This window comes from Ambystoma mexicanum, chromosome 9 (genome assembly GCF_040938575.1).
Source record: "Ambystoma mexicanum isolate Mex_15411 chromosome 9, UKY_AmexF1_1, whole genome shotgun sequence".
Taxonomy (NCBI): Eukaryota; Metazoa; Chordata; class Amphibia; order Caudata; family Ambystomatidae; genus Ambystoma; species Ambystoma mexicanum.
Window position 1 is genome coordinate 670,057,353 of NC_090931.1, and position 27,041 is coordinate 670,084,393.

A 27,041-nucleotide genomic window follows, 5' to 3' on the forward strand; every position below is an offset into this window, starting at 1 on the left:
GAAAGACCGCAGGTTGGAGGCCCATTCTCTACCTTTGTCGACTAAACAAATGCATAAAGTCCCAAGAATTCTGCATGGTCGCTCTTCGGCACGTCGCTAGACTTGCAGGAGGCGTACTTCAACGTCCCCATTCACAAGGGGCACCGCAAGTACGTGTTTGTGGTTCAAGGGAAACACTACCAATTCAAGGCACTTCCCTTAGGATTGAAGTCGGCACCAAAGGTCTTCACCAAGTGCCTGGCGTCGGTGTCGGCGCAGCTGCGACTGCAGGGGGTTCACGTCTACCCTTATCTGATGACTGGCTCAGCTAATCCGGGCCATTTTGAAGGAGATAGCAGTCAACCACACAGCACCATTTGCTTACTGACTGATCTGGGGTTCAGTGAACTATGCAAAGTCCTGCTTGACTCCATCGCAGGACGCGCTGTTTCTGGGATCCCGACAAGTGTCGTGCCTGGCGTTTCCGAAGGAAAGGATAGAGGCCATCTTGGGCAAGGTACCGCGGCTGTTGGCCCCGAACTTCGACACGGTGAGGTCCATCAAGTCTCTGATCAGCAGGATGTCATCTTAAATCTACTTCATTCGGCTGCACAGGCTATGGATGCGTCCCCTACAAGAGTTCCTAGACTTGCGTTGGTTACAACTGTCGGGAAGCTTCCAGGACAAGATCTCGCTCAACGAGATGTCAAGCGATACGGTGGTGGGAGGGTTCGCGCACATCTGTCCGGTGGTGTGGATTTCCAGACTGTCACGGCGGACGTCTCCCTGGAAGGATGGGGAGCTCGCAAGATGCCTATGGCTACCAGACGAGAAAACGTTGCACATCAACGTGTTGGAGCTGCGGGCAGTGTTTTGGACCATCAAGTATTTCCTTCCGTCCTTCTAGGGAAAGGTGGTGCTGGTCTTCACGGGCAATACCACCACACTGTTTTACATCGGGAACCAGGGGGCACCAGATCCCCGGCGATCTCCAAAGAAGCGCAAGACCTAGGGCACTGGGCTGTATCTCGGAATGTTCCAGTTTCATCTGGCAGGATTGAAGAACAGTAGTTTACTCTCAGCAGGGAGCTTCGGCAGGACCAAGTGGACAACCCACGATCTGCTTGCAACAGTGACGAACACAAAGTACTGGTGCGGGATGATCCTCATCGCACCAGCATGGCCGAGGCAGATCTGGTACCCGGACCTTCTCAGCATGTCGGCGTCCCCTCCAGTCAAGCTGCCAGTGGTCGCAGATCTTCTTGCCAGGGAAGGAGACGCAATTCTGCACCACGACCCAGGGTCGCTGAACCCAAAGGCCTGGCTTCTGCAATGTTAGAATTCGGTGGCTACGATCTTCCGGCGGACTGCAGAGATTCTCGGCAAGGCCAAGGCGTTGTCTACCTTTAAAATGCTACGACACAAATGGAAGCACTTTACTATTTGGTGCTGTGCACAGATTAACCCTCTGAAGGTCACGGCCCCTCAGGTATTGCCATATCTACTGTAAGGGCTGGCTCACGCATTCATCAGTTATCTGGCGGCTATCTCTCGCTAGACCAGATCCTCCAGACAGTCTTCGCTGTGCTCGCAATCAAGGGACGGTTCTGCTCGTTACTGCCGGTGAAGTACCGGCCCCAGCGTGAGAGCTCAATGTGTTGCGGACTAGGCTCATGTGGGCTCCATTCGAACCTTTGCATTCAACTACGCTCGTTTGTCGTGGAAGACAGCCATCACCTCTGCAAGACAAGTAGATGAGATCCAGGCCCTTTCATGCAAGCAGCCTTACTTGACTTTTTCAAAAGACATGGGTGGTGCTGCTGAGACACCCCTCCTTCGTGGTCGAGGTGCGGTCGTAATTTCACCTCAACGAGCCCTTGGTGTTAATTTCGACACCTTTGTCACCGGCTGAAAGGACTTTGCACTCGCAGGGTGTGGCTAGAGCGCTGAAGTCTCAGGTTTTTGTGAACTTTGGTCCTGTGAACCATGGTAAGGCTTTTTTGAAGGCTTCCATTTCCAGGTGGCTCTCCGGCAGTATCTCACTGTTCACCGGTTGGAAAACCGACCGCTGCCTCGCCGTCCGAGAGCCCATTCTACCAGTTATTACTGCTACAACGGTGTTACTGTGTGGTGCTCCCCTGTTGGAAATCTGCAGGGCTGCTACTTGGAGGTCAACGCACACCTTCACGAAGATCTACTGCGTCAACAGGGATTCCCGGGAGGAGTTCTAAGTCAGCCAAGCAGTGCTGCGCAACCTGTTCGATTGAAGGTGAGCCTGGTGAGGAGGTAAGAGATTGCTTCTGTTGAGTCTTGCCATCTCCCGTGGTTGTGCATGTGTACTGCTATGTATTTATTCACGAGCATGTGAATCCATGCCAGACCCATGCTGGGGAAGGAACAAGTTACTTACCTGTAACTATTGTTCTCCAGCATGGGTCTGGCATGGATTAACATTCGAACCCTCCTGCCGTCCCCTCTGCGGCACGTCTTGGTCATACTGCCACTTTACGTGCTACCAAATTTGAAGATGGCTGCCAGAGAGGCACGGGTCATTATGACCCAGAGCTCAGTGATTATAGGAGAAAAACTGTTTGGAACTGTTTTTCTTTTACCGAGGATTCCCAGCCTGACTGGGAATATTCATGAGCATGTGAATCCATGCCAGACCCATACTGTACAACAGTTGTAACTTGTTTCCTTCTCCAATTTAGTCGATGTACCTACCAAATGTAGGGTCAACTTCCATCTTCAGATCTGTGCCCACTACGGCAGTGGTTTGCAGTATAAAAGCTGCATGATATTACTAATGGGAAGATTGTTGCTTAATGCATCCTGGAGTTTGGTGCCTCCGCTTAACGTATTGTGCATTTGGTCTGTAACATCCTCTGTTTGAACACATTCACCAATTTAAAGAAATGCAAAAGCTCAAATGTTCTTGATCCCACTCAACCTGTGCAAATATCCATGAAGGTAACATGGTGAGCTAATGAACAAAGACTCCCTTACCCGATTACGAACACTCGACTGTTGGTAATGCTTGTTAATACTACACTTTCTCTTAGGTTCTCTACTGAATCTGGCTAAACATCCAGCTTCCACTGTTCAGATTCTTGGTGCTGAGAAAGCTCTCTTTAGAGCCCTGAAGACGAGGAAAGACACACCAAAGTATGGTTTGATTTATCATGCCTCCCTAGTTGGGCAGTCTAGTGCCAAGAACAAAGGCAAGGTGAGTAAACATTGAATTAATTTTATTCCTCTGGATTTTGAATTGCCATAGACTTAATGCACTACTGTACCTAGGATTCTACAATTCCTGGGCTATCCCAGAACAGTGATGGTTTATTTCGCAATGCTTTGTAATGGGAACATTTCATTATAGAATAATGTGCCAATCTGTTACAATGGCCCATTCATGTCTCCTGACCAGGGTACAAATCTTTATTTTCGGTATTTGCTGCTTTACTTCAATGCCTTTTTTAATTTAGGCAAAATGAGGTTTATCATTCTAGAAAACCTATTTAAATGGGCAAATTTTTATGTACTAAACTGGTATCAGGCCTTTAACCATTCAGACATTGTTGCTTGTAAAATTTGTTAAAGCTTGGTGTACTCCGGCACTGTTGAACTGATCTGCTAACATATGCAATCTCTTTACACATCCAATGTAAAGTCATGGAGTGATTAATGTTTTGTTCAATTCCATAGGTTAATTGTGCCATAGTAATGTTATACTGGCTAATTTAATAAAGGTGAAGATGATTATACCTGGTTTTAGGAAACCCAAAAAGTGCTACCTACTGAGGTGGTCAGTGATGATGACTTATTTAAATTGCCTGATCTCACCATGAGGGCAATTAGTCACTACCTCATCTGAGACTCTTCAAGATGGTTTGCTCTTTATATAGCTGCCTTTTGGTTGCATTACATTGTTATAAATGTTTTGAATTCCATGCAGGTATTTGGCATTGTATGATTTTGTGCAGTTGCTAATTCAGCTCCTTAGTTTTGATCAGCCTTTGATACTGATTGTAATCTAAAAGTTGCATTGGTATACTTAATGTAGCTTCTTGAATTTGGGCAGAATTGCATTAAATATGAGTCTGTTGTATAACTTTGTCCCTATTTCCGAAAACAGATTTCCCGCATGTTGGCAGCAAAGACTTCTCTTGCAATCAGGTATGATGCGCTTGGAGAGGACACCAATATGGAAATGGGAGTTGAAAACCGAGCAAAGCTTGAACTCCGGCTGCGACGCTTGGAGGATAAATCGGTATGCAGTCTGTTTCACTTCCTGTAACATGAACATATTGCTGTGGTAGCTTTAACTAAAAACTATACCTTGAGCAAAAGCAAAGCACTGTGCCCTTTTTCTGTTTGTTAGTCTTCATTGAAAGGGCAGCTTTGACCTTTGATCTTTTGGCTCCAGTCTTTGGATATCGGGGTAAAGCAAGGAATTTGAGGTTTCTCCCACTATCTGAGTGTCTCAAAGCTAGGTGCACGGCCATTGCATAGGTGTCCCAAATCTGGTGGTTCTTGCATTTACTGTTGCCCCCCACCCCAGTGTTAGGCCCCTTCTATCAGGAGTCCCAAATCTAGGTGCTGCTATTCCATTCTCACTTAGTACACATGATGCCATCTTAGTCTTAGGAGCCGCAACCCAGATACCTTCCGTCCTAGTCCTCTGTACGTTTAGCTACTCTGACCCCACCACATTGCTGTGCTGCTGGACTGCTCCATTCCGCAACCATGACTGACTTCCTCTCCCCAATTAGTATACCACCACGACTGCTTCTCCAACAACCCTGCACCACAACCCACCCCATAAAACACCCCTCCTGGTGCATGCCCTACTTTCCAGAAACCCCCCTACATCCCACATGACTTGTTTCCTCTGACCCCTATCGCCCACCTCCAATAATTCTGCCTCCAACTATGAGATCAGAAGAGTGCACTGGTGCACCAAGCACCACCCACCTCGTACCCTCATCCACACATTTCAGCCCTCCCTCTGCCCCCCAGGATTCTATTGAGAACAACCTCCCTGTCCATACACCCTGCGCATTTTCCAACTTGCAAGCCAAAGGAGCTCTCTGGCGCTCCAAACGTCACAGGTCCCCGCGGCATTGGTACATTCACTCAGGAACTCCCACCCCCAACCAAGCCCCCACCTCAGCCCTCCCGGCCCCTACCAAACCCCTTTGACACCTGCGCTAGCACCCACCCACTTGTGTAGAGCGCCACGTCACACCAACATCGTCAACCCTCCACTAAGCACTCCGTCCAAGCCCCCCCACATCAGTCCCACACTTACACCAACACCTCTCTCAAACCCAGCAACCCCTTCACTGCGTGGTCCCACGAGGACCACCACACCCCACAAACTCTGCACAGTTTGGTGCCCCCTCTTCCCCTGCAAAACCCTGCCTCCCATACTGCCTTCTCACCCACCCTCAGCCCCTACTCCACCCCCGCCCTCAGACCCTTCTCTCAAAGTAGCACGTCTTGCCCTTTCTAAAACCATTGCTTCCCCTGACGCCCCCACCTGCCATCTCCCACACCCTTCTTGCAGCCAAACGTGGAAAGGGTGACCGGCCCTCTCCCTCGATTCTCAATACCTCACCACTTCATCTGTCCAATCCCTTGTCCACGCCTCCACCCCCTTGAACTCGACTTTTCACCAAGTACACCTAAACCCCTAGCGCCATCCAGACTCGAACCACAAACAACTTGCCTCACCCCACACATCACACGTGCACCACTACACCCTCCCCACCACGTCTCTGGCATACGACTGCCCGTCTGCTCTTCATGCTTCCCATCATCCTAACCTACTCACCTCCCTCAAAGTACCAGTGTCCTGTCCCCCCATCCCCCCGACCCCCAACTACCACCCCTCAGTCTCAACCACCCAGACTGAGCTGACAATTATCGCAAAGGGCTCCTATGTGCACCGAGCACTCCCAGCCACAAGCGTCAAGAAAATCCTCAACTCATGAAGTCATGTGCCTCCTTTTCAATGCCTGACGACCTTTCCTCTGACAATCCTGACCTCATTTGTATCACTAAAACTTGGTCCTCAGACTATTTTGCACCAGTCACACACGAGACCCTCCTTCCCCCGCAGCTACTCGTTTATCTCCACTAAACAGTGCCAATCCTCTACAAACATAATTTCTCCATCTCTCACTGAAACCCAAGCATGCAATGCTAACTGAATCCCTTTTAGTAAAACTCTCGCTACCATCAACACTCAAAGCTACCTATTCATATACAGACCCCCCTGGATATGACGGACATTTTGCCAACAATCTCGGACTCCATAGCTACCTTTCAGGTAAATCACTAGACAACTCGCGTTACTGGGAGATTTCAATATCTGGTTCGATGTGCCCAACGACCCCATGACCCAATCCCTGGTCGACTGTCTAGAGGCACTCAACTGCTGTCATACCACAGGTCCAACTCACTCTGGTGGTCCCACGCTTGATGTGATCTTCAGCTCCTATGACCGCGTCTCTATCTAGTCCCAAACCGTTTATCTGGACTGATGACCACTCTGACATCCCTTTGTCTGTCCACACCCCAGCCCCTCCATCCATGGTTCTTCCTGCCATCACAAATGCTGGAACAAAGTCCAGGTGCCCCCGACCTAGCAGAACCCCCTACTTCTGTCTCCCGGCACCACTGACCTCTGATAGACACTTAACCATCAAATCAGTTGACTCCTGGTTTAAAGAATCGCTAATCCCACGCCATGCAGGCTCTCGCAAAGGACCGTCCCCCAAATGGCTCACACCCTGGCTGAAGACTTTCAAAAGTCAAAATAACTCTTGCGCCCAAATGGCAAACATCTAAAACCACTCTCCATATCTGTTGGCCCACTAATTACAAATCCGAGATCCGAAAGGCCAAAAAGGCCTATTGCAATAGACAAATCCTGAATTGTCGCAACAGCAAAGAACTCCACACTATATTTCCGAATTTGTGAAACTCACCTGCACCTCTGCCCAAACCACACCCACGCGAATGCTCTGCAACTACCTCTTGCTGCATTTCTACAACACAGCACTAGACAGGATGGCAACCCTTAATACCAAACTCTCCACTGTCATCCCCCCCTTGCCCCACACCTGCCCCTCCTTCTGTTACCCAGACAACCGCAATGCCAGCCTTTGACTTGTTCCACCCCATCTCGAGAGACTCGTTCGTACATCTGCTATCCGGCAGCAAGCCCTCCGGGACCCCCCCCAAGTGGCCCCATTCCCACCGCTCATTCTCTACTTGTGCAGGAGAAGCTAGGTCCATACTAAATGACTACCTCACCTCTGCACATGCCAAACTGCTTCTAAAAAAGGCATCTCTCGACACTTAACCTTAAGAATTAGAGGTCAATCTCCACTCACAAAACTCATCGACCGTGCTGCGTACTCACGGCTCAACTGTTTTGTAGAATCCAAAAAACTAGGTGACCCCGCTCAATCAGGCTTCAGACTGCACCATGGAACGGAATCCACTCTGATCTGGTATGATCTCAAGGTCATGGCAGACTGTTTGCTGCGCAGCACTGATTCTCCTTGATCTGTCAGCAGCCTCTGACAGTTAACCATTCTATCCTCCGACCGTCTCCACTCCCTAGGAATCGGAGGCTCGGCACACAAATGGATTGCCTCCTTCCTCAACAGGAAACTTCCTCACCCTTTTGTCTCAACCACTTACACCGTGAATATGAAGTACCCCAAGGCGCCTGCCTTTGCTCTCCCTTCTATCTAACTACTACCAGGAATCGTCCATGTGCACAACCTCACATGCTAAAACTAAGCTGACGATACCCAAATTATCCTAAGAATTCCCAAAACAAGCTCCAACCCACATCCCGACCTTGAAGCTTGCCTCAGTGATCTTGACTAATGGATGACAGGAAACCACCGCCTTCTGAACCCAGATAAAACTGAGATCGATATCCTGGTGTGCAGCAATACTGCCCTTCTCCCGCAACCACTCCATGGCCTCCTTGGCACCCCCAAACCCCTGCAATAGTCAACCTTGGCTGCACTATGGACTCGTGCCTAACTGTCTCCCATCAGATCAATAATTTACCGAAATCCTGTCACTACCACCTCAAACTCCTAAGGCGCTTTTTCCCTTATCTCAACTATCACATCAGACCTGCTATTATGTCGAGACTGGGCTATGCCAACCCCTTATACCTGGGAGCACTGGCATACCAACTTAACAAACTCCAGAGCCCAAAACGCTGCCACCAACTCTCTTGCTCTGGGACCCCGGTATCACATCTCCCCCGCTCTCCACACCCTTCACTGCTCCCTGTGGGACGAAGGGCCACTTTCTAAACCCTATGCATTACCCACTGAGCAGTGCACAAGACCGGGCCAAAGTACCTACAAGAGAAGATTAAACACTACTTCCTATCACGCACCCGAAGATCCAGCACTTCCCTCTTAGTTATTCCAGCTTCCAATCCAGCCAGATTTGGAGGGGCCGCCTTCTCAACCATGGCTCCAACTCTGTGGAACTCAATGCCTCCACACATTCGACACAACCAAGACTACATGTCCTTCCGCAAAGCTCTAAAAACCTGGCTCTTTCTGTAAACCCGATTAGGACTATCTAGGGCAGCTGAAACCCAGCAACATCATGGACCGCGACTTCAATTGCATTACATTGGAAAGTAATTACAGCCTTTGGCCAAATGTTCGAGGAGATACAGAGCAGAGACCACAGAAGGCGAACAATAAGTCACCACAACAGAATGGCAACCTTAGCGTCCTGCAGGCACTAAGAGATGTAATTGCCGACTCGCAGCTTCCTGAGTACTACAGGCCTAGCAGCCTCTCGTGTGATCAAGCCGATAACACCCTTTTGCTCATACCTTGTCCCAACTACATAGCCAAGACAATATCCCTCCTAGGTGCTAGAACATCCAGACTACACTGCCTGCGTCCAGACTATCCTTTAACGTCACTGCCTCGATGTTACTAGGTTGGTGCGAAATGAAATAACTCCTGTCCTACAACCAAATATGCCTAAACCTACCCTGCAACCCACCAATAACGACCACCAGAGACTGGGTGGGGGGGAATAAGCTCGATGTGACTATTGGTGCAAGCACTCCTGCCCTATAACCAAATATCCTGCCTAATCCTATCTTGCAACCCACCATAAACCACTAACAGTGACCCATAAGCTGTGCCCCCGAGATGCATAGTGCTGAGCCTAAGAATAATGACCCTCTGACCAAGCAAACCTATCTTACTCTGCTCTTTGCTGTGAATCTACCTCTGAATGCAGCTACCCCAAAGCAAAAGGACGACAACTACCAGATCATCCAGATCCAGAATGTAATCCTGGAACAGTGGGCTTGTAAGATTAAAACCTCCACTCCAGACACTCCCCTCTCCTAACACTATGCTCACTCTACATTACACCAACACACAATAGAGCACAGCAATACCCCTTGATCCATTTAGGCCTAGCTGCTCACAAATGAACAATACTCAATGAACGCTTAACATCCTGCTAGAACGCAGCTATACCCCACGAAAACAATCGGCCTAGCTGCACACTAACGTCCTACACAGACCTAATGCCACCAGAATGCAGTCTCGGAGACCAACCACCAGACTGCACACATTCAACTGATCTCTCAGTACCACATCTAATGTTAGGATGCAGCTACCATCAGGCAATCGCATCGGCTGCTCACATCTGAGTGCATCTAAGCACTCTATGCTACCCTACTCTCGACTGATCTGGACTACGGTCCCCAAGGGCATTCAACCCACAAGCGCTTTTGGTTCATACCATGAGAGATAGAGGGCTAAGTAAATGCCAAATAATGTAGGAATATCCCTTTTTCAGTAAGGACTTTAATGTCTCGCACATCTTTAGACCTGTTACTTGATGGGGCAACATTTGGCAGGCCAGTGGAATTGTCTATTAACCGTTTCAGACTAGATCGGTCACATGCATTGGTCAGTTATGACCTAAAAGGTGGCTTCTGTTTAACTGTAATTTTTTTGGTTGCTTAGGTTTTGAGGCCATCCTCACTCGTAGAAGCGCCTGCACTCGTTTGCTCAAAACACCTGTTTTTATCATTTTATCTTTGTCACTTAATCTTTATTTCTTTTTTTAGATCAAGCGAATTAGTGGCACAGGGAAGGCTTTGGCGAGAGCTGAGAAATACCAGCACAAGAGGTGGGTTGCTGTCCATATAGCAGCATTACCTTTAGTCCCTTAACTGGGGGTAAGTTTGCTCTTTTGTTTAAAATATAGCTAAAAGCAGGAGGTGCTGGTCATGTTGACTAACATGAGTTTGGGGTGGGAGTACTGTTGATGTGGCATGGGGATGTAATGCAGCAATCAAGGAACCTAGGTAGCACCTACCATAGATAGTATGGCATATTTGTGAAGTGCTACTGGATTCCAGGAGAACCTAATTATTGTGTAGAGGATGAATTATATTCTTTCTCTAACCGGACCACTGCCAGCTTTCATTTGTATTAGCTTATGTTATAAAAATATTCCACCCGGAAACTAAATATACTCTAGGTAAAGTTCTTTAGCGTTTCTTTTTCTTGATGCACTGAGGTGAAGTTATAGATTGTCTTGTGATTTAGGACTCAGGCTTTTTAAACCTAGGCAAGCAAACTTTTTGTATGGTGCTTCATGCCAGATGGCTTGCATTTCTGACCGCTGTGAACCAATTCTATGGTACTCCATTTGTAAAAACTTTAAAGGATACAGGACTTGGTTTACCATGCTGTGATTGGACATGAAACCACAGCACCGTTTCAGCAAACCTATTGTTTACCAAAGGTGAATTAAGTGTTTGTGCAGTGTAGAGGTGTGAACTGGTTTAGCAGGTTTGTGGGAGCTTTCGTCGCTATGTAGTTTTTTGGATGATTCCAGAAGCTTCTCCAAGGCCTACCCCGCAGGGAGATGGCAGAGAAGGAAGACTTGACGCCTCTGTTCAGAATTTGTCCAGGATGCGGCCTACGGAACATCTACTTGGACGATGGGCATACTTCCTGCATTCAGACCAAACGCACGTGGTGGATGACTGCCTTTTGCAAGGAGTTGGTCCCCCGCACCATGAAGGACTGGCGTAGGTGCCTTACCGAGAGGCTCAAGGCCAAGGCCCCTGTTACGGGTGACTCCTGACAGCATGCATTGATCTGAGCGGTCTTCTAAGACCTTGGAGGGCCCCCCGTCTCCGGGGTGCCCTCAAGGCCAAGCACTGCAAGTCTGAGACCACGAGCCAACACTGCGGCGAAGAGGAAGTCGGACCACCCGGTTAAGCTTCTGGAGAAGTCGGAGAAGGCCAAGGGGGCGGTGTGCTGACCCCCCAGGTGAAGGCCGCTAGCTCGATCTAGGTCATGCAGGCCCAGATTCACCCGGCGAAGCCTCCCTTTGAAGGCGTGGTGGCGTTCCTAGTGAAGGCCACTGGTTTGCAGAGTACGGTCCCCAAGGCGAGTTTCCCCTGCTTGCCAGGGAATCGTTGTTTCAGCCCATAGAGAAGACACCGGAGAAGGCAATGCCCACCATCTCCCCTGGTTGAAAAGAGGGGGGGAGGGGGGACACGGTCCTGAGGAGCTCTCGACTCTCCAGACCAATTTGGAGAAATTTGTCAAGGCACCAGGGCCATCAGGCGCGCCCCTACCAAGAAGAGTTCATCCTCCACCGCCTTTTCACCCTTTGCTCCCCTCCACCAAGGGAGGATAAGGGCCGAGACACACCGACTGGCACGGGCTGCTGCTGGTTAAGAGACCTCCCATCTCCCCCTCACCACCCAACGAGATAGGCTTTTTCCATGCCATGTTCTTGAGTGCCTCGGACCTCTTTCAGCTGACTCCAAGGTTTCCTGTACCAACGCTGCAAGGCGAAAAGGAAGACCGTACTGTCAATCCCTCTGACTTCTGGGATGAGGGACTGTCCTTTATGAAGAATCCATACTCTGCCAAGAGGGGCCGGTATGAAAAGTACAGGGTGCCGGACTCTGTGCCCAAGTGCTTCAGGTCGCAGCCTTCCCCGTATTCGGTACTCTTGGCGGCCCTTCCGCGTACACGGCCTCCCCCCGCCGCCCACCGGACAGCGAGGGGGAAGAAGCTAGACTCCATGGGACTGGTCATCACGTCTGCAGTGACACACATCAAGGCGGCCAACGCCCTCGCCATCGTGGTGCTCTACGACAGGGAGCTCTGGTTTAAGATTGCTCCCCTCCTGGACTTCCTTCCCGATGATAGCGGAAACCTTGGAGATGCTGCAGGAGGGCGAGGTGGCATCGGTCCATGCCATTAGTGGCCACGGACATTGCTGACAGGCTTCCGCCAAATGGTCGCCGTTGTCGCCAAGGTCCCTAAGGCAGCGGCGAAGCAAGATTCAACCGGTTGTGACGTCGGGCCCGCGCACCCTGGTGGCAGGCCGGCTGGCAAACCTAGTCAGCGTGTCGAAGTCCAACTCCACTGACCGTTGGGTGCTGGAAGCTCTGGCCCACGGACACACGCTGGAATTCCAACAAGTGTCCTCGCATACCACCCGTGGCCAGGTAGGAAAACCTCATCCCTCAGCTGCTGTTGGAGGTACGTGCCATGCTGAAGGGCGTGATTGAGCTTGTTCCAAAGATGATCCGGGGTACGACTTTACTCTGGGTACTTCCTCGTCAAGAAGACTGGGGTTGGAGGCCCATCCTAGACCTCCGCCGTCTGAACAAGTACATCAAATCCCAGAAGTTTCGGATGGTCACCCTTCAGCACGTACTAGGACAGCAGGAAGTAGGGGATTTTCTGTTGTCGCTGGACTTGAGGGGTGCCTATTTTCACATCCCCCTTTCACAAGGGACACAGTTTCTGCGCTTTGTGGTTCAAGGGCAGCATTATTAATTCAAGGCCCTCCCTTTCGTATTGACGTCGGCGCCAAGTATACTCCTACCTGGATGACCGGCTCATTCGAGCGAAAACCAGTGAGATCCCCGTCGAACACAGCGAAGACCATCCAGCTGCTCACGGAGCTGGGGTTCTCGGTGAACTGAGGTCCTGCTGCCTGCCATCGCAGGACTCACTTTTCTGGGGTCGTGGCTCAACACGGTGTCGTACCTGGCGTCTCCAGAGGATAGTGGCGATCCTGGGTACGGTACAACGGCTGTTGACCCTGATGATCACATGGGTGAAGTCCATGTGCTTACTCGGCATGTCATCATGCATATACCTCATTCGGCTGCGCAGGCTGCGAATGCGGCTGCTGCAAGAGTTCCTCGACGCCCGTTGGATTCAGGTATCAGGAAGCTTGGAGGACTAGATATCTCTCGACTGTTTTGGTTGTGCGATAGTGGTGGGGAGTCCGCATCTGTCAGCGGGCGCAGACTTCCAGACCCCACCTCATCGGGAGACTGTCACGACTGACACCTCCCTGGAAGCATGGGGCGCGTACTCCGGAAGTCTCCACTCAAGAGGCCTGTGGCGACCGGAGAAGTCGTTGCACATCAACCTACTGGAGCGACGGGCAGTGTTTTGGGCCCAATCTTTCCTTCCGTCCCTCAAGGGCAAGGTGATACGTGTCTTCACGGACAACACCACCACAATGTTCTACATCCGGAAGCAGGGGGGCACCAGATTGCCGGCTCAGGACCTATGGCACTGGGCCGTTGCCCCGGGGATGTTTCTCATCCCATTTCAACTGGCTGGAGTGAACACCATCACTGATTACCTCGGAGGGAGCTGCGTGCTTGCCACGAGTGGGAGCTTCGGCAGGACCGAGTGGCTCTTCCGTGCACAGATCGACCCTCTACGGATTACGGCTCCACAGGTGCTGCCGTATTTGCTGTTGCTGGCCAAAGCAGGGCTGGCGCATGCTTCCATCAAGGTTCATCTGGCGGCTATCTCCCGCTACACCAGAACTTGAACGTCGTCGTGCTCACACATGCCTGGTCAAGGAGTTAGTCAAAGGACTTTTCCTGTTCCTGCCAGTGAAGGATCCAGCCCCTGCATGGCATGGGAGCTCAATGTGGTGCTGACTAGACTCATTAGTCCACAGTTCTACCCTATGCATCCAGCACCACTGAAATTCTTCGTGGAAAACTGTTTCTTGTGGCCATCACCTCTGACCGACGAGTGGGAGAGATCAGGCCCTCTCTTGTGAACTCACCCCTCCATGCCAAGGTGCCGTCGGCCTTTCATCTAAACGAGCCCTTGGTGTTGCCTGTATTCTTCCCAACGTCTTCGTTGCTGGCTGAGAGGACTTTGCACTTGCTGGATGTGGCTAGAGTGCTGAAGTTCTATGTGGACTGTACGGAGAGTTTTCGGAAGACGTCACAGCTGTTAGTCATGCCAGCGTGGCCAAGGCAAATCTGATACCTAGACCGTCTCGGCGTCCCCTCCAGTCAAGCTACCAGTGGTTGCGGATCTTCTCTCCAGTGAAAGAGTTGCAATCCTGCACCACGACCCAGGAGCACAACCTGAAGGCCTGGCCCCTGCCGCATTAGAGTTCGGTGGTTCTGAGCTTCCTGTGACTGCGGGGAGTTCCTCGCCAGGGCGTCGGCAACTAAGCGTTTTGCGACCTGGTGCCGGCCGCAGAAGATTAACCCTGTGAGGGTCACGGCCCCCCAAGTCCTGCTGTACTTGTTGGGGCTGGCGCACGCCTCCAAGGTGCATCTGGCTGCTTGCTCCCACTATACCAGGTCTCTGGGAAGGTTTTCTCTTTGATCGCACTGTCTAGTGAAGGAATTCATCAAAGGACTGTTCCTTCCGGTGAAGCCGCCTGCCCCGGCGTGGGAACTCAACGTGGTGCTGACATTTGAGTCTATGTATCAAGCTCCGCTTAAGTTCGTCTTGCTAGACAGCTTTCCTTGTGGCGATCACCTCTGCCAGGAGAGTGGGTGAGATCCAGGCCCTGTCCTGTAAGGTGCCTTATTTGACTTTACACGAGAAGAGGGTGGTGCTGCAGACGCACCCCTCAATGCCCAAGGTTCCGTCGGAATTTCATCTCGCCGAACCCTTGATATTTCTTTTCTGATGCCTTGGTTGTCGGCTGAAAGGACTTTGCACTCGCTGGCTGTGGCTCGAGTGCTGAATGTGGCCCGCACAAAGTTTCCGGAAGACTTCTCAGCTTTTTGTGAACTTTGGTCCTGTGAACCATGGAAAGGCCTTGTCTAAGGCTTCCATCTCCAGGTGGCTCTCCAGCTGCATCACTCATTGTCACTGGTTGGCAAACCGACTGCTGCCTGGCCGTCCGAGCCTGTTTTACCAGAGCGATCGCTACGACTGCTTTCCTGTCCCGTGTGCTAGACCTTTGGAGGGCTGCTATGTGGAGGTCTAGGCACACCTTCACGAAATTATACTGCGTCGACCCAGATTCCAGAGGAGTCCAGAGTCGGCCAAGCAGTGCTGTGCAACCTGTTGGCTTGAAGGCGAGCCTGGTGAGGACGTAAGAGTAATTGCTTCTTTTGAGCCTCGTCTCTTCCCGTGGTTGTATGTGTACTGCTATGTATTCATGAGCATGTGAATCTATGCAAGACCCTATGCTGGAGAAGGAACAAGTTACTGTTCTCCAGCATGGGTCTGGCATGGATTCACATGCCAAATCCTCCCTCCTGCCCCTCCTGTTGGTCATACTGCCACTTTACATGCTACCAATTCTGAAGATAGCTGGTGTCTGGACATTTCGCCGAAAGACACTTGGTCGACGTAATTTGGTCAAAAACCAAATGGTCTAATTTTTTAAAAAATGTATATATATTTCGGATGTTTGTTAATCTGCTTAGAATCACATGCTGTGCATAGGTCCGACATCCAGTGGTCACTGCGGAGTATTGCATTTTGTTTTTCGTAGTCGAAAAGGGGACGTCGACAAGGCGTGTCTGAAACACTATCCCTATAGTGACGTGCGTTGTACCCACAATCCCTCACGCGTCGAGGTCCCTCAGATTGTTTTTTTCCGCCCAGCTTCTGGTCTCCTTCACGCGGAGCTCCTCGAGAGACATTGCAACTCCTCGACCTTTGGTCGTTTTTGTTCACATAATATTAATCCCTCCCTCGACGCAGTTGTAAGCTGTTCTCCGCCGAGCAAAATCTTCGACGGAGGGTCGAGCGGAGGAAATCCTTCGGCGCTGCCGAACACGTGGCCTGCCCTCGCAGGCCATATACAGTAGGGAGAGTGGGGTCGTGGGACATCTCTGGGTCTTTTCTGAGAATGTCTTTCCCTTGGGGTGCTCATCGCGATTTATTGCCTCGGCTATGGAGAGGACACCCTTTAGGTTTTGCCCGCTTTGCAAAGGCAAATTCACTTGGAAGGACAAGCATTCACGGTGTAACCGCTGCTTGCCCCTCGATCACAAGGAGGAAGGTTGCGCGGCTTGTCGGCTTCTTAAGCCTAAAACTCTAAAAGACCGTAGGGTTAAAAGGTGGGCGGCCTACGCGATGTCGAAGGCCGAAGGTTCACCCGCCGCTGCTACCACCGACAGTGACGAGGAACGCGATAACACGACCTCCGCTACGGAAGTCGAAACCCCCTCTAAGGAGCGCTTGCGCGCTTCGTCGTCTGTCCCCGGCCCCGACGGGCTCGGCTCACGCCCTGCTTATGGGGATGAACACCCCGGCGACACTGACGCACACAAAGACTCACATAAGCACACAACCCATGGCTCTTCTTCGTCTAAGACGAAAAGAGCTTCGGCGCCCAAGGTTCCACCGGCGGCCTCCTCGGACCGTTCGGGTTCAAAGCCCCTCTCGCAACCGCAGCCGCGACCAGCGACTGGGCTTTCGGCAAATAAGGGCGCCGCCCCCAAACCATCGACCGGCGCGCATCAACAGAAGGCGCATACCGCCGTAGAGCGTTCGACACCCATAGCGTAGAAAACGCAAGCTTCCGCCGACAAACGAGTCGCCGACAAACGAGTCGCCGAAAGCTTGGCGAGGATCGCTGTAGCCGACGCCCAGAAGCGTACGCCGAAGAACACGTCGAGCGCTACGCATAAGTCGAAAGACACGCCGAAAAAGCCCGAAGAAAGGCAGGGACTACCCCCTTCAGTCGGGGGGTCACCCAGCACACCTGAAGGTTTTTCGGAGGGCGACGGGACACTTTCCTCGACGCTTTGGGAGAGGTCGAGCCATCATGGACGATGAAGGACAGAACCAGGAGGAATGTCTGGGAGACAGGCCAGACATTATAGAAGGCTTCCGAGAAGACACTGAAGAAGGACCTTCGCACCCCTGGCAATCCCCATCAGTATATTCCGACACTGATGTCCTAAACCTAAATCCTCCTGACAATTCACCGGTTAGGAACACGTCTCCAATTGACGATCAGCCCACTTTCAATGCACTGTTGCGCAGAGCAGCAGCACATTTCGAACTGGACACTGGGGAGCTCTCTCCAGAATTAGACTTTGTGGAAAAAGTAATTAAAGAGAAACCCCCGGTCAGCCAAACCATTCCCCTCCTAGCTTCAGTGAAGAGAAGAATCATCCCTTCGCTGGCCACTCCCGCATTGATCAGAGGGGTCAATCCGAGAATTGAAAAACTTTTCACTCCTTCTCCCTCAGACCCGCTCTACATTAGGGGACATTCCATTCAGGATTCCCTAGTAGTATCTAATACTAGAAAGAGGGCAGGGGTACCACTTTCCACCAGTGAGGCACCCCCTGACAAGGAGGGCAAAAGGCTATATGCCCTTGCAAAAAGAGTAACTTCCTCGGCTGCCTTCTCAGCAAGAATTGCGAACAATTCTTTGCTTGCTAGCTATGCAGACGCGCAGTGGGCCAAACTGCGCAAGGACGCCGAGGAAGCACCGGAGCCTTTACGTACACGCCTACTTTCAACTATGGGCGAAGGAACCCAGGTGAACCAGAGCATTGTAAAGAACTCTCTGGACGCGGCAGAAACAGCGGGACGTTCCCTGGTGCAGGGAATACTCCTAAAACGCCATGTATGGCTGCGCAACTCAGGGTTTAAACCGGAGACACAGGCGTCTTTAATAAATAAACCTGTGGAAGACTCTAACCTCTTCGGAAAAGCGGTGGATGAAGCTCTAGAGATGGCTAAAAGAGTTCGATACTATCAAGACTCTTGACCAAATCTCTAAGCCCACTGCCAGACGCGGCTATGGCAACAAACGCTTTTTTCGTGGCCAACGCCAACAACAACAACAAAGTCAGCATCAACAATACCCTGCCACCAATTACCAGACCAATAGTGGGCAGTACAGCCAAAGAGGCCAACGGCGGGGTAAAGGGAGAGGTCGGGGATCCACCCCCAGAGGCTCCCAAGCCCCCAACAACTCCAAGTGACGCGAAGATTCGCGTCCCCTCCCATGCAACACCGGTCGGGGGCCGGATAACATCCTTTCTTCCTGCATGGGAGGAGATAACGTCAGACCGTTGGGTACTTTCCACCGTAGCCCACGGATACTGTATCGAATTCAACAGTTCCCCATCCTACAGACCCCCGAGGGGACGTCGCATGACACCGGAACATCTTGCCATCCTTCTCCAAGAAGTACAACAACTGCTGGAAAAAGGAGCCATAGAGGTCGTGCCTCTATCTCAGGTAACGGAAGGTATTTATTCAGTGTACTTCCTTGTACCCAAAAAGGATCTAACCATGCGCCCTGTATTAGATCTGCGCCCAGCGAACAAGTTTATCAAACCCCAAAAGTTTCGTATGGTAACCTTACAGGAAGTAATCCCACTGCTTTCTCAGGGAGATTACATGACAACATTGGACATGAAAGATGCATACTTTCATATTTTAATGTTGCCAGCGCACAGAAAATACCTCAGGTTCATGATAGAGTGCAAACACTACCAGTTCAAAGTGCTACCCTTCGGCATAGCATCAGCACCAAGGGTATTCACGAAGGTGCTGGCAGTGGCAGCGGCCCACCTGCGCAGGTTGTCCATCCCAGTTTACCCTTACCTCGACGACTGGCTCATAACAGGGGATTCTTACGAAACATGCTTCTCCAATACCCAAAAGACAGTAGACCTTTTGTTCCAGTTGGGCTTCTCCATCAACGAAAAGAAGTCCAGTTTAGACCCCAGTCAAATCAAGCAATTCCTAGGGGCTCTAATTCAAACAAAGGACGGCCTTGTCTTCCCCTCCAAAGAGAGGGTCCAAAACATGCTGTTTCAAATCCCTCAATATGTGACCGGTCGAGAGGTGACGGTACGCAAAGCAATGCGCTTGCTAGGAATGATGGCGTCGTGTATTTATTTGGTACCTCACGCGCGCCTGCGCCCAATGCAAGAGTGGCTCAACAGCCAGTGGTGTAAGGCCAGCGGACTATGGGAGGATCTAGTTGTGGTCTCGCAAGCCTTGGTTCTCTCGCTACGGTGGTGGACAAAGGAAAACATGGAAAAAGGGAAACCCTTTGCCACACCCGCGGCGGAAGCCACTCTAACCACAGACGCATCCCTCACAGGATGGGGGGCGCACCTATCCCATCAGACTGCTCACGGAGTGTGGACTCCGAACGTAGCATCCAAACACATAAATCTACTGGAGCTACTAGCTGTGTTCAAGGCGCTAAGAGCCTTCCAGGAACACCTACAAGGCAAAACAGTAATGGTCCTTACAGACAGCACCACAGCCATGTACTACATCAACAAGCAAGGGGGCACCCACTCTCAAGGCCTGTCCAAGCTGGCCCAGAATATATGGAAGTGGGCTCTCAAACAGGACATGTTCCTACTATCACTACATGTACCCGGGGAACTCAATCTGCTGGCAGACAGTCTCAGCAGAGATTTCCCCCTGCCCGAAGAGTACGAATGGTGCCTGCACGAAGACATCGTCTTCGACGTCTTCACACAATGGGGATTCCCAGAAATAGACCTGTTCGCAACCCTGGAAAACTCACAATGCCTAAGTTACGCCTCCAGGTACCCCCGGAACCAATCCAAGGGGAACGGTCTGTCGATGCAATGGTCAGGGAAATTTGTTTACGCTTTTCCCCCGACTCCCCTTCTCAACAGAGTGGTGCACAAGATGCACCAGGAACAAGTGACCATGATACTAGTGGCCCCAATGTGGGCACGACAACCATGGTTCGCTCACTTGATGGAGATGTCTCTATCCCCCCCAGTAAAACTCCCCTGCCCGTACAACATGCTGTCTCAGGACAAAGGCAGGACTCTGCATCCATGCCCCCAGAACATGAACTTAGCAGCTTGGCTCCTGAGATCATAGAGTTCGGACATCTACAACTCCCGCAAAGATGCATGGACATCCTCAGGGAAGCCAGAAAACCGAACACTCGCCACTGCTATTCTAGCAAGTGGAAAAGATTTGTCATCTGGTGCAGGAGTAAAAGCATCAACCCTATTGACTGCTCTCCCACACATGTGGTCCTATACCTGACCCACCTATTGGATTCAGGTCTAGTGTTTAACTCCATTAAAGTCCACCTAGCTGCACTTTCTGCATACACCACTTCCCAACTCAGTGTCGTGGTGGAGGATCCCTGTTATAAAGGCCTTCATGGAGGGAGTAAAGAGAATACACCCCCCGATAGCTGACCCAGCTCCCGGATGGGACCTTAATGTGGTACTTACCAGACTCATGGGCTCTCCATTCGAACCCATGCACAAAGCATCTCTTAAACACCTCACGCTTAAGACTGCTTTTTTAATAGCTATCACCTCCATCAGGAGAGTAAGTGAACTTCAGGCTCTTTCTATTCTAGACCCCTTCGTTACAGTTCACAAAGATAAAGTGGTTCTACGCACTCACCCTAGGTTTGCTCCGAAATTTATTTCTAAATTCCACGTAAACCAATCTATAGAACTACCAACGTTCTTTCAAAATCCTTCCAATTTGGGAGAAAGGACTCTGCACACACTAGATGTACGCAGAGCGGTCATGTTCTACATGGAAAGAACCAGACCACTGAGGAAGACTAATCAGTTCTTCGTCTCGGTGGCAGCAGGAAGAGAAGGAGATGCGGTTTCAAAATCCACTATTTCTAGATGGATTGTTCAATGCATCACTCTCTGCTATACTCTTGCTAAGAGAGAACTGCCCTTTAGGCCAAGAGCACACTCTACTCGAGGCACGGGGGCATCCATAGCATTCATTGCAAATGTTCCCCTTGAGTCCATCTGCAAAGCGGCTACCTGGAGTTCTGTGCACACCTTTACAAAACACTACTGTCTAGATACACACTCTAGATCTGACTCCCAGGTGGGACAGGCAGTATTACGACACCTTTTCTCTACTGTTCCTTCTCATAACCCACCGCCAACTCCGGGTACTGCTCGCTAGTCTATGCACAGCATGTGATTCTAAGCAGATTAACAAACATCAGAAGAGAATGCATTACTTACCGTAAAAGCATTTCTGATGGTTGTATCTGCTTAGATTCACATGCGCCCGCCCTTCCTCCCCGCTCGGATGGAAGGAACATAGACTTCCTTTATATATCTCTCTCTTTTCTGTACTCACTCAGGTCTAGAAGGCTCCCTCAGGGCAGAAAAATACAAACAGAGGGACCTCGACGCGTGAGGGATTGTGGGTACAACGCACGTCACTATAGGGATAGTGTTTCAGACACGCCTTGTCGACGTCCCCTTTTCGACTACGAAAAACAAAATGCAATACTCCGCAGTGACCACTGGATGTCGGACCTATGCACAGCATGTGAATCTAAGCAGATACAACCATCAGAAATGCTTTTACGGTAAGTAATGCATTCTCATATTTTTTAGGTTGTAGTTTAGGGGGAAAAAGGTTTTTTAGAAAAGTGGGGGGGGGTAAAAAAAATCGACCCATTTGGTTTTCGACCAAATGTCCTGTCGACAAATATTTTTCCGGCGAAATGTCTGGCAACCAAGATGGCTGCCAGAGGGGCTTGGGCAGAGGTCAGTCATTGGCTGGGGGCAATATAACCCAGAGTTCAATGACCGGTTTATAGGAGAAAGACTGTCATAAACGAAAGTGAAACCATGCGTTTTAAAGTTTAAATTTTTTTTTTTTTGAGGATTCCTTGCCTGACGCTCAATATTTATGAGCATGTGAATCCAAGCTGGCGAACAGTTACAGAAAAGTAACTTGTTCCTTCCCTCCACGCAAGGGTCGCAACTGCTTTGCAAGACTGCTGATCACCCACGACGGGGCTTTTCCTGGACAGCAGCAGAAGTTGGTCACCAGACCTTCCAACAGGTCCATTTTATTTATTTATTTTTATTTAATATTTATATTGCGCCGGTAGCTCGCGAGCCTCGGGCGCAGAAACAAGGACACGAGAATGGACGGAACAGATAGTGATGAGACAGAGCAGACGGGACAGACACATAGAATTAAGCTAACTGAGGTATATGCCGTGATGGCCGTTTATTTGAAGATATGGGTTTTTACCTGTTTGCGAAAACGCGAGTAGTTGGTTTCCAGTCTAAGGTGGTCTGGTAGGTTGTTCCAAAGGTTGGCTGCAAGGGTTGGAAAGGCTGTACCTAAGCCACTTTTGAGTTTGTGAGGTGATTTAGCAATTTTAACAAGTTGGGATGATCTCAGTGTTCGATTAGGAACGTATGGTTTGATCCTAGTTTTTAAGTAGGTTGGTGCCTTTCCGTAGATGCATCTCTGAACGATGGTTAAGGTTTTGAAATGCACCCTATCTTCGATTTTCAGCCAATGAAGCTTCCCTTCTGGAGTTGCTGATATGTTCTGTTTTAGTTTTGAGCTTGACAATTCTTACCGCGTTCTGTACAATTTGGTAGCTTTGTAGGCATTGCTTGTAGGCACCCAGGACTAGAGCGTTGCCATAGTCAAGGCGCGATAAGATGGTGGCTCTTGCTATGGTCGCACAATTTTCCTCGGATATGAAAGGTCTGATGGCTTTTATTAGACGGAGGTGGTAGGCAGTTTTTTTTGATGAACTGTACTTGGGCGTCCGCACCCAACGATGCTTCTAGCAGCATACCTAGGGTTTTAACCTTGCTTAGGACCGGAATGGGGGTATCTTTAATGTGGAAGGATGTGTAGGATGAGGGTAGCTTAGCACGAGCAGAGGATGAGCCGAAAATCATGAGTTCCGTTTTTTTTCCGTTTAGGCAGATCCAATTGGAGTCCATCCATTGCTCCACGTGGTTGTATATCGTGGTAAATTGCTCGCTATCTTTCTGATAATTGCCACTTAGAATACAAGCTGCGTGTCGTCAGCATAGTTGGTGAAATAGGTGTTTATGTGGTCTAGAACAAAGCATAGGTACTTTAAAGATTAAACAATGTCTCCTTACACAGCTTGTAGCTGGACAGAATACTTGGCTCCATGTTTCTTCCAGGGTGCCTCAAGAATGGGTGCAGGAGTAATCTTATCCAAAAAGTAGGTAAAAGCTGAAGCCCACACACCCTAGCAGTGGTCCATCAGGACCACTGGTGGCACAGCTCATGCATACCCTTCAGGCACACTAACCAGTCTGTGGATTGGGACCAGACATTCCCATCCCACATAATGGCAGCAAACACACATTGCTCTGCAGTAGCCTGTAAAAAGCCTCTTTCCCAGGCACTGGTAGTCCATACAAGGATGCTCCTGTCCTCCCAGGTCAGGAAGGGTTATTGACGAGATGGCCAATAGACAAACCAAAAACTTTGGGCAAAGCCATGCTTGGACACTAGTCGCAGTAGGTAGCCAAATGTGGTATGGCTAAAGTAAAATGCACTAACAAATTGCGGAAAGTTACTGCTGCCTCCTGCTTGTGCCTTAGGAACACCTAAAGTAACCAAACATTCTGTGAATGTTTAACGCAAAACAAAGTGTACCGCATTGTAAGATGCATTGCACACTAAGTTACCAAAAGTGGCAACGATGTATCAAAATGAACGGACAGCCTAAAGGGCATGTCTGTTTCCCCATGACAAATTAGCAAAAGCTAGTGTATTGAAGCGGAAGGCTTCACTTCACTGTAAAAAGTTGAGGTCTGATTGAAAAATAAAAAGCAACATGTTTGGGGGTCCATAAAAAAGGAGGGGAAGGTGCTGTAACAAAAAATCTTGACAGGTCTGCATTGTAAGAATAATTTGTGGCTTTTGTAGGTTGCTGGTTTAGTCAGTGGGTCATGGCGAAAGCCCCTGGGTTGCCAGGTTCTGTAAACTCACCCATAGAAGGAAGCCCTGTCCATGAGTTTGTGTAGTTATGTGTACTTATAAAGTGCACGGTTGTCCAAGGGCATCTAGGCGCTAAGTAGCGGGGACAGCAGCAGTTGGCAAAGGAAAGCTTAAAATAACAAGGTTTTAAGGAACAGCAGAAGAAGAGATGTTCCACAGTGGTTCAAACAAGCGGCAGGTGATTCAAAGCTCTCGCAGTAGCCACAGAAACGGCACTGTCACCTATCCATGACAGTCTGACACGAGGGAAAGACATAAGAGCTGACTGGGAGCGAAGAAAAAGAGCAGGAACATACTGTGGAAACTTTTCCTGAAGATATTCCGCTCCTAGCTTATAAAAAGCATGGTGGACAATACACATAGATTTAAAAAATCTGCTTCACAACCGGCAGCCAATGAAGCTGAGAAGCGGCCATTGGTGTGCCCACGGCAGAGGGTGCAGGATTGCTCTGGCGGCCACATTCTGCAGCATTTGAAGTCTATTTATGCGATTGCACGGCTGCCCAAGGTAGAGAGAGTTACAATAGTCAGTTGTGCTCAGAACAAGCACAGCAACCACCGGGGCATGGAATTGACCAGGAATGAAAGATGGTTCCCACAACAAGGACCTCAGTCTTATTACATCACCATCCAAGAGACCAGGTCCTCCAAGCACCTCCTAAACTGTGCCGCAGTGTCAACCCGGGTGAGGTCCAGACGAACCAGAATCTGCATTTCATCGGCCTAGGAGTAGTATCTAAAACCATGGGTTAGGATCAGAAGACATTTTATATATAGAACGGTATAGGCGAGTGTGGATCCCTGAGGACCCCACATGTCAGTGATGCAGGTTTAGAGCAGAAAGGAGGGAGAGAGACTGATTGGGAGCGATCGGCCAGGAAGGCAGAAAACCAGTTCAACTTAGCCAGATATCCCAGCATCCGACAACCGGTAGATCAGGATGGAATGATCAAGTGTTGAATGCTGCAGAAAGATCTAACCGAAGTACAGCACCAACTCCGCCCGGATCGATCAAGCGGGCAAGATTGTCTAGTACAGAGTTAAGATCCTTCAGTGCCCCTCACAGGCTGAACACCAGACTGGAAAACATCAAAGAACCCAGAGGATTCTAGATAAGATGAGACGAGAGCCTCCAAGACCTTCATTAGAAAAGGCAGAGATGGGGTGAAAGTTTGCGAGCACCCCAGGATCCACAGATGGCTTTTTTAGCAGGCGAAGCACAAGAGCATGCTTCAAGGGACTAGGAATAAATCCATCTTGAAGCAACACATTAACTGCAGCAGTGATGTAAGAGCTGAAATCTCCCGAGATGTTTAAGTAGGGCCAGAGGAATAGCATCGGCCGGAGAGGCAGATTTGAGGTATGAATAGCCCCAAGTATCTCCTGATCAGAGGAGGAGGGAAAGGACGACATACAGGCGGTTCGTTCTCAACTCGGGTCCCTCTGGTCTAGGATTGAGATTTTTTGGTAAGAGTGGCTAACTTATTTCCCATAGAGTTCTATTGGGGGGAGGGAGGGGCATCCTCCCCTGCTGCATCTCTTCGGCCTCTGGGAATGGTGGCTCCTCTGGTCTTCAGTGGGGTTGTTTACGTCAGCTGCACCCGTGGGGTAGGCTAACATGGAACCTGCTCTAGATCTGTTAAACTGACTGAGGACACTTTTTCCCTCTGTCCATAGGGGTTCAGTGAGCTCAGGAATAATTATTTTTTAAACAGTTTGATTTTTAATCCATTTTTAAGTCCTGCTCTAATTTTCTCGAATGAGGATTTTAGTTGTGGCCTTGTGACTAACCTTGGTAATGCTGTAAATGTTTTTCCCTGAAATCTGACCAAGATAACTGTCTAACCTGTTCTAATAATGCTTGATGGCTTTGATTTGAAATTGTTTCCTACCCTGTAAGGCTTTGTATTACCAGTTGTTGTTTTGCATTCATTTTATGGGTCATCAAGCAAGGGTCCCCAACCTTTTGTTTGCTTCTCAAACGAAACATGTGCAACAGACATACCACGATGGAAAATATTGTCTTTCAGGTGGTGGCAAAAGGATTGGAACCCGAATTGTAAGAGTAGTGAATTGAATTTTTTACAAAGGAATGTGTTCTTGTTTGCAATTTAACAATAAGTTGAAGTGCAAATCTAAAGGCTAATTTGCAAACAGTTTTAACTGATTTTGAGGTCAAGTTCCTTTTTACAAGACCAACACTAGTCCAACCTAGGATTTTAAAGTGCACTTTACTGAGAATGTAATGTTGTGCGAGGAATATTTAGAAAGCTGTGGCAAACTATTGCGAGCTTGTCGGGTCAGTAATATTTGGTGCATAGAGGAGCATTGTTACCACAGAATCGCACTTCACTTTGCTTTTACTGTTGATGCCTAGTGCAAAACACCATGGCAGACTGGCACCACCAATGCAAGAGTCCATCTAGCCATGTCAACACTTTATTGTGGATGCACAGTAAAAACCAATGGCATGACACAGTAATAAACTAAATGTGGACTGGCACCACCAATCTAGTCACCTAAAGACTGCTTTACCTTAGATTCATAGTAAAACCATTTTCACTGTGCATAAAGATTAAAGCAAAAAAGAATGATCTGCCCCACATCTAAATTAAGCAGCCTGCTCCCCTTCATTCACCTGTGTTCATACATCAAACAACTTGCATGCAGGCATATATGAGAACAAGCACCAACATACAAGTGTACATGCATGCAAACATTATTCATACACCTACCCCTTCCCTTTTTTAGAGCCGCCAGGGACCACTCCGGTGGTGATAGTGCGCGGTATAAATATCCTTTAACATTAACCTAAATCACTTAACTTCCTTAGCGAACTCTGCCATGGACAACCATAATGGCCCACCCCCATCTCGAGTGTGATTGACTGGAGAGAATTCCTCCTGCTAGTTGGCGTGCATAGACCATTGGGGCAATGAGGCAGGCCAG

At 49.6% G+C, this 27,041-nt stretch overlaps 1 protein-coding gene and 1 non-coding gene across 3 annotated transcripts in view; both read left to right on the top strand.

Annotated features, from left to right (window-relative positions):
* Positions 1-27,041, top strand: part of NOP58 (NOP58 ribonucleoprotein) — a 79,543-nt gene that overhangs the window by 41,274 nt on the left and 11,228 nt on the right. For both annotated transcript variants that reach the window (XM_069615511.1, XM_069615512.1), the window contains exons 10-12: positions 3,042-3,205; positions 4,115-4,249; positions 10,133-10,194. In XM_069615511.1, the coding sequence (XP_069471612.1) occupies positions 3,042-3,205; positions 4,115-4,249; positions 10,133-10,194 (361 nt within the window). The remainder of the gene's footprint in view (positions 1-3,041; positions 3,206-4,114; positions 4,250-10,132; positions 10,195-27,041) is intronic.
* On the top strand, positions 3,781-3,860 carry LOC138490619 (small nucleolar RNA SNORD11B). The gene has a single exon (XR_011275557.1). It is a non-coding gene; the product is annotated as a small nucleolar RNA SNORD11B (small nucleolar RNA).